At 39.0% G+C, this 16,869-nt stretch overlaps 1 protein-coding gene across 1 annotated transcript in view; it reads right to left on the bottom strand.

Moving 5' to 3' along the window:
- Positions 1 to 9,441: 9,441 nt before the first annotated feature.
- BTC (betacellulin) overlaps positions 9,442 to 16,869 on the bottom strand; it is a 47,230-nt gene continuing 39,802 nt past the window's right edge. Inside the window, exons 4-6 of the mRNA XM_044224710.1 lie at positions 14,020 to 14,166; positions 12,832 to 12,942; positions 9,442 to 11,364 (exon numbers count right to left, since the gene is read on the bottom strand). Of these exons, the coding sequence (XP_044080645.1) occupies positions 12,834 to 12,942; positions 14,020 to 14,166 (256 nt within the window). The 3' untranslated portion in view covers positions 9,442 to 11,364; positions 12,832 to 12,833. The remainder of the gene's footprint in view (positions 11,365 to 12,831; positions 12,943 to 14,019; positions 14,167 to 16,869) is intronic.

Here is a 16,869-nt window from a genome sequence, read left to right as displayed (position 1 = left end):
GAATATAAGCTTCATGAGATCACAGATCGTTTTTAACCATATTCTTCACTGATGTAAGCCCAACACTAAGACACTTGGTACTTAGTAGGCACTTACTAAATATTTTTGAATGAATGACAAATAAGTGAAACCATATGATAATTGACTCTCTCTGCTTGATTTATTTCACTCAGCATAATCTCTTCCAGTCCTGTCCATGTTGCTACAAAAGTTGGGTATTCATCCTTTCTGATGAAGGCATAATACTCCATAGTGTATATGGACCACATCTTCTTTATCCATTCGTCCGTTGAAGGGCATCTTGGTTCTTTCCACAGTTTGGCGACCGTGGCCATTGCTGCTATAAACATTGGGGTACATATGGCCCTTCTTTTCACTACATCTGTATTTTGGGGGTAAATACCCAGTAGTGCAATTGAAGGGTCATAGGGAAGCTCTATTTTTAATTTCTTGAGGAATCTCCACACTGTTTTCCAAAGTGACTGCACCAACTTGCATTCCCACCAACAGTGTAGGAGGGTTCCCCTTTCTCCCCATCCTCTCCAACACATGTTGTTTCCTGTCTTGTTAATTTTGGCCATTCTAACTGGTGTAAGGTGGTATCTCAGTGTGGTTTTAATTTGAATATCCCTGATGGCTAGTGATGATGAACATTTTTTCGTGTGCCTGATAGCCATTTGTATGTCTTCATTGGAGAAGTGTCTGTTCATATCTTCTGCCCATTTTTTATATGATTGAATAAATGACAGCACTGCCCCAATGTGTTTAGGCTCTCATAGCAAAATATATGCAGAATATACTCAAATGAAGGTCTCATTGAGGCATCAGCTTGGTTTTTTTTTTTTTTTTTTTTTTTTCCAATTTATTTATTTTCAGAAAAACAGTATTCATTATTTTTTCACCACACCCAGTGCTCCATGCAAGATGTGCCCTCTATAATACCCACCACCTGGTACCCCAACCTCCCACCCCCCCACCACTTCAAACCCCTCAGATTGTTTTTCAGAGTCCATAGTCTCTCATGGTTCATCTCCTCTTCCAATTTACCCCAAAGCACATACCCTCCCCAATGTCCATAACCCTACCCCCCTTCTCCCAACCCCCCTCCCCCCAGCAACCCACAGTTTGTTTCGTGAGATTAAGAGTCACTTATGGTTTGTCTCCCTCCCTATCCCATCTTGTTTCATGGATTCTTCTCCTACCCACTTAAGCCCCCATGTTGCATCACCATTTCCTCATATCAGGGAGATCATATGATAGTTGTCTTTCTCCGCTTGACTTATTTCGCTAAGCATGATACGCTCTAGTTCCATCCATGTTGTCGCAAATGGCAAGATTTCGTTTCTTTTGATGGCTGCATAGTATTCCATTGTGTATATATACCACATCTTCTTGATCCATTCATCTGTTGATGGACATCTAGGTTCTTTCCATAGTTTGGCTATTGTGGATATTGCTGCTATAAACATTCGGGTGCACGTGCCCCTTTGGATCAGTATGTTTGTATCTTTAGGGTAAATTCCCAGTAGTGCAATTGCTGGGTCATAGGGCAGTTCTATTTTCAACATTTTGAGGAACCTCCATGCTGTTTTCCAGAGGGGTTGCACCAGCTTGCATTCCCACCAACAGTGTAGGAGGGTTCCCCTTTCTCCGCATCCTCGCCAGCATCTGTCATTTCCTGACTTGTTGATTTTAGCCATTCTGACTGGTGTGAGGTGATATCTCATTGTGGTTTTGATTTGTATTTCCCTGATGCCGAGTGATATGGAGCACTTTTTCATGTGTCTGTTGGCCATCTGGATGTCTTCTTTGCAGAAATGTCTGTTCATGTCCTCTGCCCATTTCTTGATTGGATTATTTGTTCTTTGGGTGTTGAGTTTGTTAAGTTCTTTATAGATTTTGGACACTAGTCCTTTATCTGATATGTCATTTGCAAATATCTTCTCCCATTCTGTCAGTTGTCTTTTGGTTTTGTTAACTGTTTCCTTTGCTGTGCAAAAGCTTTTGATTTTGATGAAATCCCAAAAGTTCATTTTTGCCCTTGCTTCCCTTGCCTTTGGCGATGTTCCTAGGAAGATGTTGCTGCGGCTGAGGTCGAAGAGGTTGCTGCCTGTGTTCTCCTCAAGGATTTTGATGGATTCCTTTCTCACATTGAGGTCCTTAATCCATTTTGAATCTATTTTTGTGTGTGGTGTAAGGAAATGGTCCAATTTCATTTTTCTGCACGTGGCTGTCCAATTTTCCCAACACCATTTATTGAAGAGGCTGTCTTTTTTCCATTGGACATTCTTTCCTGCTTTGTCGAAGATTAGTTGACCATAGAGTTGAGGGTCTATTTCTGGGCTCTCTATTCTGTTCCATTGGTCTATGTGTCTGTTTTTGTGCCAGTACCATGCTGTCTTGATGATGACAGCTTTGTAATAAAGCTTGAAGTCTGGAATTGTGATGCCACCAACTTTGGCTTTCTTTGTCAATATCCCTTTGGCTATTCGAGGTCTTTTCTGGTTCCATATAAATTTTAGAATTATTTGTTCCATTTCTTTGAAAAAGATGGATGGTACTTTGATAGGAATTGCATTAAATGTGTAGATTGCTTTAGGTAGCATAGACATTTTCACAATATTTATTCTTCCAATCCAGGAGCATGGAACATTTTTCCATTTCTTTGTGTCTTCCTCAATTTCTTTCATGAGTACTTTATAGTTTTCTGAGTATAGATTCTGTGCCTCTTTGGTTAGGTTTATTCCTAGGTATCTTATGGTTTGGGGTGCAATTGTAAATGGGATGGACTCCTTAATTTCTCTTTCTTCTGTCTTGTTGTTGGTGTAGAGTAATGCAACTGATTTCTGTGCATTGATCTTATATCCTGACACTTTACTGAATTCCTGTATAAGTTCTAGCAGTTTTGGAGTGGAGTCTTTTGGGTTTTCAACATAGAGTATCATATCATCTGCGAAGAGTGATAATTTGACTTCTTCTTTGCCAATTTGGATGCCTTTAATTTCCTTTTGTTGTCTGATTGCTGAGGCTAGGACTTCTAGTACTATGTTGAATAGTAGTGGTGATAATGGACATCCCTGCCGTGTTCCTGATCTTAGTGGAAAGGCTTTCAGTTTTTCTCCATTGAGAATGATATTTGCAGTTGGTTTTTCATAGATGGCTTTGATGATATTGAGGTATGTGCCCTCTATCCCTACACTTTGAAGGGTTTTGATCAGGAAGGGATGCTGTACTTTGTCAAATGCTTTTTCAGCATCTATTGAGAGTATCATATGGTTCTTGTTCTTTCTTTTATTGATGTGTTGTATCACATTGACTGATTTTCGGATGTTGAACCAACCTTGCAGCCCTGGGATAAATCCCACTTGGTCGTGGTGAATAATCCTTTTAATGTACTGTTGAATCCTATTGGCTAGTACTTTGGTGAGAATTTTTGCATCTGTGTTCATCAAGGATATTGGTCTATAGCTCTCTTTTTTGATGGGATCCTTGTCTGGTTTTGGGATCAAGGTGATGCTGGCCTCATAAAATGAGTTTGGGAGTTTTCCTTCCATTTCTATTTTTTGGAACAGTTTCAGGAGAATAGGAATTAGTTCTTCTTTAAATGTTTGGTAGAATTCCCCTGGGAAGCCATCTGGCCCTGGGCTTTTGTTTGTTTGGAGATTTTTAATGACTGTTTCAATCTCCTTACTGGTTATGGGTCTGTTCAGGCTTTCTATTTCTTCCTGGTTCAATTTTGGTAGTTTATATGTTTCTAGGAATGCATCCATTTCTTCCAGATTGTCAAATTTGTTGGCGTAGAGTTGCTCATAGTATGTTCTTATAATAGTTTGTATTTCTTTGGTGTTAGTTGTGATCTCTCCTCTTTCATTCATGATTTTATTTATTTGGGTCCTTTCTCTTTTCTTTTTGATAAGTCTGGCCAAGGGTTTATCAATTTTATTAATTCTTTCAAAGAACCAGCTCCTAGTTTGGTTGATTTGTTCTATTGTTTTTTTGGTTTCTATTTCATTGATTTCTGCTCTGATCTTTATGATTTCTCTTCTCCTGCTGGGCTTAGGGTTTCTTTCTTGTTCTTTCTCCAGCTCCTTTAGGTGTAGGGTTAGGTTGTGTACCTGAGACCTTTCTTGTTTCTTGAGAAAAGCTTGTACCGCTATATATTTTCCTCTCAGGACTGCCTTTGTTGTGTCCCACAGATTTTGAACCGTTGTATTTTCATTATCATTTGTTTCCATGATTTTTTTCAATTCTTCTTTAATTTCCCGGTTGACCCATTCATTCTTTAGAAGGATGCTGTTTAGTCTCCATGTATTTGGGTTCTTTCCAAACTTCCTCTTGTGGTTGAGTTCTAGCTTCAGAGCATTGTGGTCTGAAAATATGCAGGGAATGATTCCAATCTTTTGATACTGGTTGAGTCCTGATTTAGGACCGAGGATGTGATCTATTCTGGAGAATGTTCCATGTGCACTAGAGAAGAATGTGTATTCTGTTGCTTTGGGATGAAATGTTCTGAATATATCTGTGATGTCCATCTCATCTAGTGTATCATTTAAGGCCTTTATTTCCCTGTTGATCTTTTGCTTGGATGATCTGTCCATTTCAGTGAGGGGAGTGTTAAAGTCCCCTACTATTATTGTATTATTGTTGATGTGTTTCTTTGATTTTGTTATTAATTGGTTTATATAGTTGGCTGCTCCCACATTGGGGGCATAGATATTTAAAATTGTTAGATCTTCTTGTTGGACAGACCCTTTGAGTATGATATAGTGTCCTTCCTCATCTCTTATTATAGTCTTTGGCTTAAAATCTAAGTGATCTGATATAAGGATTGCCACTCCTGCTTTTTTCTGATGTCCATTAGCATGGTAAATTCTTTTCCACCCCCTCACTTTAAGTCTGGAGGTGTCTTCGGGTTTAAAATGGGTTTCTTGGAGGCAACATATAGATGGGTTTTGTTTTTTTATCCATTCTGATACCCTGTGTCTTTTGATTGGGGCATTTAGCCCATTAACATTCAGGGTAACTATTGAGAGATATGATTTTAGTGCCATTGTATTGCCTGTAAGGTGACTGTTACTGTATATTGTCTCTGTTCCTTTCTGATCTACCACTTGTAGGCTCTCTCTTTGCTTAGAGGACCCCTTTCAGTATTTCCTGTAGAGCTGGTTTGGTGTTTGCAAATTCTTTCAGTTTTTGTTTGTCCTGGAAGCTTTTAATCTCTCCTTCTATTTTCAATGATAGCCTAGCTGGATATAGTATTCTTGGGTGCATGCTTTTCTCGTTTAGTGCTCTGAAAATGTCATGCCAGCTCTTTCTGGCCTGCCAGGTCTCTGTGGATAAGTCAGCTGCCAATCGAATACTTTTACCATTGTATGTTACAGACTTCTTTTCCCGGGCTGCTTTCAGGATTTTCTCTTTGTCACTAAGGCTTGTAAATTTTACTATTAGGTGACGGGGTGTGGGCCTATTCTTATTGATTTTGAGGGGCGTTCTCTGAACCTCCTGAATTTTGATGCTCGTTCCCTTTGCCATATTGGGGAAATTCTCCCCAATAATTCTCTCCAGTATACCTTCTGCTCCCCTCTCTCTTTCTTCTTCTTCTGGAATCCCAATTATTCTAATGTTGTTTCGTCTTATGGTGTCACTTATCTCTCGAATTCTCTCCTCATGGTCCAGTAGCTGTTTGTCCCTCTTTTGCTCAGCTTCTTTATTCTCTGTCATTTGGTCTTCTATATCGCTAATTCTTTCTTCTGCCTCATTTATCCTAGCAGTGAGAGCCTCCATTTTTGATTGAACTTCATTAATAGCTTTTTTGATTTCAACTTGGTTGGATTTTAGTTCTTTTATTTCTCCAGAAAGGGCTTTTATATCTCTGGAGAGGGTTTCTCTAATATCTTCCATGCCTTTTTCAAGCCCGGCTATAACCTTGAGAACTGTCATTTTGAACTCTAGATCTGACATATTACCAATGTCTGTATTGATTAGGTCCCTAGCCTTTGGTACTGCCTCTTGTTCTTTTTTTTGTTGTGAATTTTTCCGCCTTGTCATTTTGTCCAGCTAAGAGTATATGAAGGAGCAAGTAAAATACTAAAAGGGTGGCAACAATCCCAGGAAAATATGCTTTAACCAAATCAGAAGAGATCCCAAATCGTGAGGGGGGATTTCTCCTCCCTCACGATTGGGTGAGGGATCTCCTCTGATTGGGATCTCCTTTGATTGGGATCTCCCAATCTCTTCTGATTGGGATCTCTTCTGATTTGGGGATAAAAAGAGGTTCAAAAAGAAAGAAAGAAAGAAAAAAAATAAAAAAAGAATTAAAAAAAAGAGATTGAATTAAAAATTCAATCAAGAATTTAAAAAAGAATTAAGAAAAAAAATGATTGAAGAGATTAGGATCTCTTCTGATTTGGGGATAAAAAGAGGTTCAAAAAGAAAGAAAGAAAAAAAAGAATTAAAAAAAAGAAAATGAATGAAGAAAAGTATAAAAAAGAAAAATATATATATATATTAGATAATCTAGTAAAAAACGTTAAAAAAGAAAAGGGTAAAAGTTATAAAAATTTTTAGCAGAAGAAGTGAAAAAAAAAATGAAAAAGAAAAAAATTAAATTGACTGCAAGACTAAAAAATCACAGGCAGAAAGCCATGAGTTCTGTGGTTTGTTTTCTCCTCCTCTGGAATTCTGCTGCTCTCTTCTTGGTATTGAAACTGCACTCCTTGGTAGGTGAACTTGGTCTTGCCTGGATTTCTTGTTGATCTTCTGGGGGAGGGGCCTGTTGTAGTGATTCTCAAGTGTCTTTGCCCCAGGCGGAATTACACCGCCCTTACCAGGGGCCGGGCTGAGTGATCTGCTCGGCTTTGCTTTCAGGAGCTTTTGTTCCCTGAGCGCTTTCCGTAGAGTTCCGGAGGACGGGAACACAAATGGCGGCCTCCTGGTCTCCGGCCCGGAGGAGCCGAGACTCCGGGGCCCCGCTCCCCTGTGCGCCCTCAGCGAATAGCTCCTAGTAACTCGCGTCTGCCTAACCTCCCGCCACGCTCCGAGCTCACCGAGCTTGCGACCAGTTCAAGGCAACTCCGAGCTGCGAGTTACTGTTGGCTCTGTCTCTGCAGCCGGCTTTCCCGTTCCAATATCCGCAAGCTCTGCGACACTCAGACACCCCCGATCCTTCTGTGACCCCACGGGACCTGAGGTCACGCCGACCCCGTGTGGGCTTCGCCCCGGTTTAGCCTCCGGAGCGATGTCCCTCAGCGGAACAGACTTTTAAAAGTCCTGATTTTGTGCTCCGCTGCTCCGCCGCTTGCCGGGAGCCGGCCCCTCCCCCTGCGGTCTATCTTCCCGTCGCTTTGGATTCACTTCTCCGCCAGTCCTACCTTTCAGAAAGTGGTTGTTTTTCTGTTTCTAGAATTGCTGTTCTTCTTCTCTTCGATCTGCCGATGGATTTGCAGGTGTTTGCAATCTTTAGATAAGCTCTCTAGCTGATCTCCTGCTAGCTGAGGTAGCCTCAGCCTGCTACTTCTCCGCCATCTTGACTCCTCCTCAGGCATCAGCTTGGTTTTAAATCCATGACACTGAAATGTGTCCTGGACTTCCTTCACAAAATTTTGCACTAACCAGAGCCTTGTCCAAATAGCAAGATAATGTGACCCAGAGCATTTTACCCATTTTACCCCATTCTCTGTGTAGCTTGCCTACTCCATAGGCAATGATATGAAGTGGGAAATGTGAGAGACCCACATAATCCACTTCAGGAAGGAGATCCCATTCACTTAATAATATAATATCATTGGAACCAGGAACATCTCACCTGTCAGCTCATATGTTCACGTACTTGATCGTATCATGCCCAGAGCATTCTGGAATGAAGCAGAGAGCATTGATTTGTTATTTTCTCTCAGTCCCTGTTCCTCCACTGCTAGAGCTTCCCAAGAAATTCTATAGAATTTAACAAGGATCCAAGAACTATCCAGCCTGCCCCAGGGGTATAGACCTTTATTTCTCAGGAACAGTCATCAGTTCAGATGTAATATCCTTCAGGAGCCTTCTGCAATGCCTTCTAAGCTGATTTAGTCATCCTCTTCTCGTATCTTATTTACCTGCAACCTCTCCCAGAGCAAGAAATTGAACTGAAATGATCAGTGAGTAGTTGCTTTTCCCACCAAACTGCAAGCTTCCTTGGGGCCATGTCTCATTCCTGCCTAGCATTTGTCATGGTGGGTGGCACGGTGCCTAGAACAGTAGGTATGCAGACAATGCTTGCTGAATTCCATGTTCCCTGCAACCATCCTTTAGAATGGCCATATGGTGAAGATAGAATACAGTTGATAGAAGTGTTCCTCTCCTACAATGGTAGACACTATTTGAAAAACATAACTTGACATTCTGTTTCATAGAGGATGTCATATCTGACTTTAAAAACTCCAAGGATACCTGGATGGCTCAGTCTGTTGAGCATCGGCCAGGGTCCTGGGATCGAGCCCCACATCAGGCTCCCTCCTTAGTGGGGAGCCTGCCTCCGCCTATCCCTCTGCCCCTCCGCCTTCCTGTTCCCTGCTTATGCTCTCTCTCTCTCTCTCTTTCTCAAATAAATAAAATCTTAAAAGAGAGAGAGAGAAGAAACTTCTCCACAATCTCGTGATGCACCAGAGTTGGTCAGGACCTTTGTTCCAGGTTCCAGAAAATCTGAATAGAACTAGCTTAAGCCAGATGAAGTATTTAATGTAATGATAATATGTCTCATAGAGCCCACAGACAGGAATAGAATGAAGCTAATTCTAGAATTACACATAACGGGAACTCAGACTGTCAGAAAACTTGAGTCTTGTCTCTGTTCTCCTCTGACAAGCTTCTTTTGCTTTTCTGGGACACGTGAAGCAAAACATGGCCACAATAGCTTCAAAATCCACATTTTTATGTCCTAAGAACCCAGAAAGATTAACTTCTGTTCAGGTTCACAGTCCCCTTGGGAATGATTCCAATTCACCCGACTTCATGAAGTACGCCCCTTAGACCAACCAAATGCAGCTATAGGTGGGGGTTCAAAAATACGGCCATGCTGTTGGACAGTCTTTTTTTTTAAATTTTTTTATTTTTAATTTATTAAAATTAAAATTAAAATTTTATTTTTAATTTTTAATTTTTTTATTAACATAAAATATATTATTTGCTGCAGGGGTACAGGTCTGTGAGTTGTCAGGCTTACACACTTCATAGCACTCACCATAGCACATACCCTCCCCAGCTGTGCAGACAATCCTACAGGTGTCCACCACACTTCCAAATTCATTAGTTTCTAAGAAAAACCTATAACCAAAATAGATTATTTCAAATGCATGAATTATAATCTCTATAAAATATAAAAATTTTTAAAACAATAATCTGAAAATTTCTTTCTCTTAATAATTCATGGTAGTGATAAAAAAACTTCCAAATAAATATGCTCACTTTGTTTTAAAAATAAATTTACTTTATTATATGATAATGTTGACAGTTTACATAAACAACATCATTTAGAATATACAAAACAATTATAAAATACATTTTTAAAAGATATGAAAATCTTTGAAGTTTTTTCTTGATATCAGACCTACCAAATTTTAAGAGACGCCATTTACATTTTAGGATCAAAACAAAATTCCCAAGCCTGACTTGGTTTGAGAGATTCCACTGGTCAACCAACATAAGTTCAGGGAAGGAGAAACGTTTTCAGCATTTTGTTTTGTTTTTAAATGCTGTAACAACTGTTTGTTTCAAGCACTTTGGTATCAAAGTACACTGAGAAAAAGCAAGGGCATGGATTAACCCAGAAGACGACTTTTGGAAACAAAGCATATGCAGCAGGAATCCGATGGATATAGTCCTGTTTCAAGGATGGTTATTAAGTCAGAAGGAAAAACAGATTTAGAAGATAACTAGTTGTTTGGCTTAGCGCTTTATGTATTTGAGCTATTTCTGTGAAGATAACCTCATTCTCACTCAAAACAGGATATGTGCTAGAAAGTGACATCCAACTTCATCTTCAGTCTGAATTCTCCTCTTCACTTTGTATATGAAGTCTATACTGCAGAGTAAAATCTGTTAGTATTCTGGAATAAAACCTGCTTAGCTAGCTTCACAACAGCGTAAGTACAGCAAGTGGGGGACACCTTCCATCGGTTTTCATAAATCACCCACCCAGTCAGTGTAGACATTTTCATATTCTGTGGAATACTGGCTAAATATAGATTTAGCTTTTTCAGTTTTAAGAGTCTTTATTAAATATATTATGGAGTTGAAGGAACATTTGGCAAGATGGTCCCAAGTAACAGATGCTCACGGTCATGATTTCATTGCATCAACAGTCACTTGAGAGCAATCAAAGGTACTGTCTTTTGGAAGAACAAAAATGAGGCTATGGTCACAGACAGTGTGTGCCTGGGCTCTGCTGTGGTGTCACTGACCATTGCCCAGGAATAAACAACCTCTTCTTCCAGTGCTATAATTTATCCCTTAGTTAGCGTGAACACTTACCTGGGCTTAAAGATGCTCAAGCATTTACTTTCCATCTTTATTCATTATCCTAGCTTTGGGGGCAAATCTGTTTGCTTTACTAATGTAAGAATTTATTCATGCCGCAGAGAATTTATAAAGGAGCAAAGGAATATAAAAGAAGTCAGTGCTGCAGAAAACATGATGGTAATATTAACATATACAGCCAGGACTCGCCAACCTGAGTTTCTCCAGGAAATATCCCCAGCATCTCAGTATCATGGCAAAACATAATGTAGTATAAAGTCTTGGGTTATATCAGTCAGTTGGGTTGTACCCACTCTGATCAACAAAAATCATAGTTAAGAGCCCAAACTGAAGCTGGGTAACTCTTGGTTCCAATTTCAGCTCCACCAATTCCTACCTCTGTAAATCTGGGTTGCATTATTTAACTTCTTTGTGTCTTTTCCCATATATGGGAAATGAGGTTCATAGGAGATATTCATAGGTTCTTAAAAGGATTAAAGGAAATGATATACTTTAAACTCTTGGTCCACAGGATGTGCTGGATAAATGGCAGCTTTATTTTTAATGCAGTTCCTAAAATCTAAACTCCTTCTCACTCTCCTTTTTTGTTTGACTGGTAATACTGGTAACAAATCTTTAAGTGGACGTTTATTAAAATTTCTTAACTGAGTGCTTTTCCCCAATTATGAACAATAATAAAATTACTTATTATTATAAAAATAGTAAAAAACACAGATTAACATTACAGACAAAAAGTAAATACATCATTTAAAATTCATTTCTCCTGGCTCTTTTCCTGAGACACATTCTGTCCATTTTCTAATGAGCAAGGCATCTTGAAGCTTGTCACCAGCCTGGAGGTAACTTCATAGCCTGCAGGAATAAGGGAAAAGACAGCAAGCTGGTTAAGAGAAATGTACTATAGAAATTAAAAAAGAAAAATCTAGAGCCAGCATTTTTGTCTTCAGTTCATTAATGGTTACTGTCATCCTGTAATAAGCTAAGAGAACATTATGATTTCTCGACAAGCAGTTGCTGTACCCCATGCATCTGCTGGGTGTTTCTGGGAAAAGAGATTCTTTCTACTGCTACCTGAGCTATGGAGAGTCACTGCTCTCTCTTGCTGGAGGTGATCAAGGAAGCACGTGGCTCAGTGCTACCACTATGACTTAAGAGGAACTAGCCAAGGATGAAGCCAACTCTTTGATATGTGAGCAGAAAAAGAGAAATAATATTTCCTGGTGTGAGAGCCTCTTGCACACATCCAAGTGTGCAGACTATCTTCCCTCTGGACTGCCAGTTCATGTGAGCCAAAACGTGTCCTTCATTTTAAATCAGTCAGATTGGATTTGCCTCTATCACAGCCAAACTATCCCAGCTCACCAATGGTATTAACCCTCTGCCTTTTGTACCCTAGGAGCCTTTCTCTGCCCACCTCCCTCCCCAACTCTGCACTCCAAGGGGAGGGGCCTGACACATCCCAAGGGCTCCCATGCCTCCACCTGGGTGCTGCTTGGGTTTGGCTAATGGGAGGTACTTTATGGAGACCTAAAGGCAGGAGGTGAGAAAGTTGGGGGTGTTTTTTCTGCCTTTCCTCCTCTTCCTTGTTTTGGTTCCAGCAGTGGCTACTTCCATCCTCAGATGTAGCTCCTACATCTGAGTATAGGCCCTCTGGTGGCCAGCCTCTGAGTGCCAAAGTAACCTTCCCCAGCCCTTCCAGGCATGGGAGGGAGCAGCCTCCTGCCAGTGTTAAAATTCCAGGAGTCTTGAAGTTCCTGTGGTTTCCCCAACCCTGCCCTTCCAGTCCCTCAACAAAATCTCCTTCTTGGATCCAGGTGGGATCCTAATTGATGTAACATTTAAAGAGCTTAGAACAGTGTCTGGCATAGCATAAATGCTCAGTAAATGTGGTTATTATTATAACGAATACTGTTGTGCTGAAAATAAATTAATTTAATTTTAAAAAAACATGGTTATTAGCTTTTAATGTGAGATTATTAAACTAAAATGCCTCTTCCTCACACCCAAAAATGAGGAAGAAAAAGTATAAACTAAGTGCCACAACCATGCAGAATTAGAAAAGAGGATGATCTCAGAACACCAGAAAAAGTGTAGGAAAGTCCTCATTCCACATGCCTCTCAATATGGTAACATGCAAAAGAGAGACATGAGAAGGTCTTTTATTCAGCTTCAGATTCTATGAAAAAAAATCAATTTACTTTTAGCTGTTTCTAAGCACAATCAAATTCCAATCATTGATTTATTAGACAAATTAAGCCCCATTTCACCAGGTAACAGTTACCTGAAGAGCACCCCATCTACAAAACTCACCACACTTACCATTAAGCAATACTAGTCTCTTGAGTATCTTCATTTATTGGAGTTATATCTTTACCCAGAGTTTCCATTTCTTCTTCCTTCTTCCTTCTTTTACGACGCTTCCGAAGAGGACTTGGAAAACAAAGCGTCAGACATTAGCACAAGCCTGTTAGTTCATGGGAACATATAATCAACCATCAAGAGGGCCTATGATCTTATTTCTAAGATGGCTAAAAATTTGTAGGTTCCTTTTTTTCTTAAATATGTTAGGTTCTCTCTCAACCTATCTCTCTCCAGGCCCAAATGATAGTCACAGTTGGCCAACATGTGAATAGAGTAGAGTTACCTAAATAGAAACACTATGGTACCTAGTTGTTGATGAAGCTTGGTTAGCACAAGCAAAATTTCTGGGACCAGTTATTTTACTAATAAGCACTATTTAGTGCATGAGTAAGAAATAGTACAAATTGGAAAGAGACATAAGAAAACCAAGAGAGTGAGAGTGGCCTCTGGATATGTCAATTACACTTACCGATACATTAAGAAAAAAAAGTGTTAGATACTCTGGACTGCAATCCAGTTTCTTAAAGCATAATTCCAAATCGATGTGCTAAAAGAGGCCATTTCTCAGCTCTGCCCCAAAACTGGTGTTATAAAAATTCCTTTTTCCATCAGGCAAGTAAAAGAAATTTTTTAAATAACTTTCCATTTTATAGCTAAAAGGAATCATACAGATTATCTGGTTTAATCATCCTGTTTTACAGAAAATAAAATGCCAGATTAAATATGTTAAGAAGGAGTTCCTGGGTAGCTCAGTCTGTTGAATGTCTGCCTTACATACACAAATGTATGTTTGTTAACTACAGTTGCTATACCATACTGACATCCCAGGGACTCATTTATCTTACAACCAGAAGTATATACCTTTGATCACCTTCACACTTTTGGTCCACCTTTTTTTTTTTTCAATCAAGAAATTTAAACACACTTTATTTATAATTAAAATACTTATGCTCAGTAAAATGATAAAAACTATGCATTGTGTGTTTTATCATAAGTAGATACTTCAACAAAAATAATGGCAAACCTCAAAATGTGATTTATTTAAATCATAGCAAAATGGAAAGAAGAAAGAAGGAAGGAAAGAAGAAGACACAGCAACATACAATTTCTCAGATTTACTTAAAAGTAAATTTAAAAAATACTTACTGACAGCATGCGCAGACACCGACCACCAAAATGATAAAAATGACCATAACTGCTATCAAACAAATCACCAAAATCTGCCCTCTATCTCCTTTGAGGTAAAACAAGTCAACTCTCTCACATCTCGCCCCAGTGTAGCCTTCATCGCAGCTGGAAAAACAACACAACAAGGTAAACAGTGCAAGACTTTGAAGAATCTCTACCATTTTTTATTTGAAGAAACTAATATTGTTGTCATTAACTGGAATTAATAAAAGGTGCAGTTCCTTTAATTTTTTTTTTTTCAAATTAAGCTGTATCCTGCTGTGTTCACAAGTAATTTCACTTTCTTTGCTTGGCTGAAAACCTGTCATCACTTGAACATTAACAATATGGCTAATATAAATAAACAGAGATGACAGCAATTACCAAAACTTAGTTTAAAGATTTAGATTCCGAGCTTGAAAGAGAGGGGATGGTAAAATTCCCTTCGTAGCCTTCCCAAGCAGTTAAATAATACTATGACAAGGAATTCAAAATCCCCAGGACTTCCCATTCCATTGTAGGGCCCTCAACATGTCCCAGTTCTCTTGTAAATTATTTAAAAATTACACTATTTAATATGATCCAACATGGTAATGGATGTGAAATTTCATAGACCAATGCCTAACACGTAGAAGGCTCAATAAATGTGATTCAACAGGATTCCTTTCTCTCTCTCTCTAACTTCCACCCATCAGTTCTGATGCTGCTACTCAACGTGGCCACAGATGAGGTGAGGCTCCTTTATTCATCACCTCTCCAACCACATCCTTCCAAAACACAGTGAGTCTTATCCTCTCCAGCTCCTTTATCTGATGCTCGAGGGATGCCATGTCCTCCACTGTCCTGTAAGTGGCCCCTTTCTCTGTGGTTGTCATAAAGTGCAGTGACCAGACAGCAACAAATCTCCTAGGGGGATGTTCACTTTCCTCAGTCTGTCAACTCTTTATCAACATAGACTTAGGATATACCCCAATAGAGCAGTTTCCCTTTGACCAACCCAAGACTTGTCTGAGCAACGCTCAAGAAGCTAAAGGCTCAGTGATTTGGGGACTGTCTAAAGTATTCTCTGAATCATGTTAGATGCTTCAAATGTGCATAAGAAGTTTGTTGGAGGACAATTCCCAACTGAAAATATATGTTGTGAAATTTAGTCCCTTAGCATTAACAATGCAAATTCAACCTTTCAGACTCATTCAAAACAAAAGGGATGGTGGTGGCATATACAATCATATAAACCTCAAAAAGATGAAATTCTGCTTCTTAAACAGATTTCTCTGTAACCTAGGTTGGTTTTCTTGGCTTTGTTTATTTTGTTCTGTTTTTATCTTTTAAACAAAGGATCTATTTGCCAGGCCATTCTATAGGTTATGTTTGATAGGAGCAAGGTAGTTAATTCCCACAAAGCCTATCTTGCACAAGTAAGGAGATCCTTTAACGCCAACATTATAACTGATATAATGCTTGAAACAACTACAGCAAAAACTAGCTCAGCCACGGCCATCAATTGAAAGGTGAGGCTCAATGTAAGCAAAAGAGAAAAGATATCTAATGGCATCTATTGCAAAAGGACCCCAAGGATGTATGAGGGAAAATTGCTTCCTGCAAGATAGCCAGGCATATTTGTCACAAGGTCAAAATCACAGGAAGAGAGCTGAGAAATATCTGAAATATCAAAAGTCTCTTACAATAGGAAAGGAACTGGAGGGGAAAATCACATTTAATTGCATGGTGAGAAGGATATTTTTTAAAGAGTTTTTTTTTTTAAGGTCATAATTAAGATCTTACAAATATAGTCTCTTCCAATTAGCTTGTTTCTCTAACAAATTTACTGAATATGGCATTTTTAAACAATAACTTGCCCATAAAATACACAGAAATTACTTGCTGCTCTTTCAGAATGTTTTTCTAATGATAAGTTCTGGGTTCAGTGGCTTAACCAAGCTTTAATTGAATTTCTCAGTAAGCAGTACTACCTGCAAGCTATAACCTGATAAGGTCATGCAAGAAGGTCAAACATGTCCATAGCCAAGTTATATAGTGGCTCTTATGCTAGTTCCCTTCTTGGCAAACCAGTAACATATCAGCTAATGGACATTTTAGTGGAAGAGAATCAGGAGGGCCAGATCCTAGTAGATGTTTATTAAATGCTGAATAACTGAATACATGAGTTTTTATTTAATAAGCATCTTATAAAATGTAAAATAATTTTTAAAGATGCCCATAACCCTTCAGGATTCTGGCAAACCACACTGAAGATCACTGTTCTGAAATGATCAGCAGACACTATTGTAAGACTTGTTAACTATTACATCAGTTGATCCTTATAACATCTTTTGAGATAGCTGCCATTTATTAATAACAGAGATATAGAGAAATTATGTGAGTGGGGCTGGGAATCAAACTCAAGAAGTTTGACTCTTGAGTTTCTGCCCCAAGCACATGCAACCCTGCTTAAATGAACTGTGCTGCATAAATAAATAAAAAGTATGTGTCTGGAAACAAATCATCCCCATTCTAAGAAAATACTGAGAAGAATCAAGGGATTTGAGTTATTGGAAACAGACCATTTTTTTTTTAATGTAAAAACAAGAGTCCACAATTCCTGTAATTCCAAGCAAAAGGAGGTACCTCTGGTTTTTCAGGATAGCAGAGTCCCCCATGGCAAGAGGGTTTTGTCTAAATCTATGCTATGTCAAGTCACTCAAAAGGTCAAGTCACATCAAATATGTCCCACTCATCTCAATGGTACAATTTATGGAACGTCTACTCTGTGCTGGGTACTATAATAAGGATTTTTTTTTAACAGATTGCTTTATTTTCAACACCTGA

Source organism: Neovison vison, chromosome 11 (genome assembly GCF_020171115.1).
Source record: "Neovison vison isolate M4711 chromosome 11, ASM_NN_V1, whole genome shotgun sequence".
In the NCBI taxonomy this organism is placed as follows: domain Eukaryota; kingdom Metazoa; phylum Chordata; class Mammalia; order Carnivora; family Mustelidae; genus Neogale; species Neogale vison.
The sequence above is the reverse complement of the archived record's forward strand: the minus strand, read 5'-3'. Positions and strand labels throughout refer to the sequence as shown.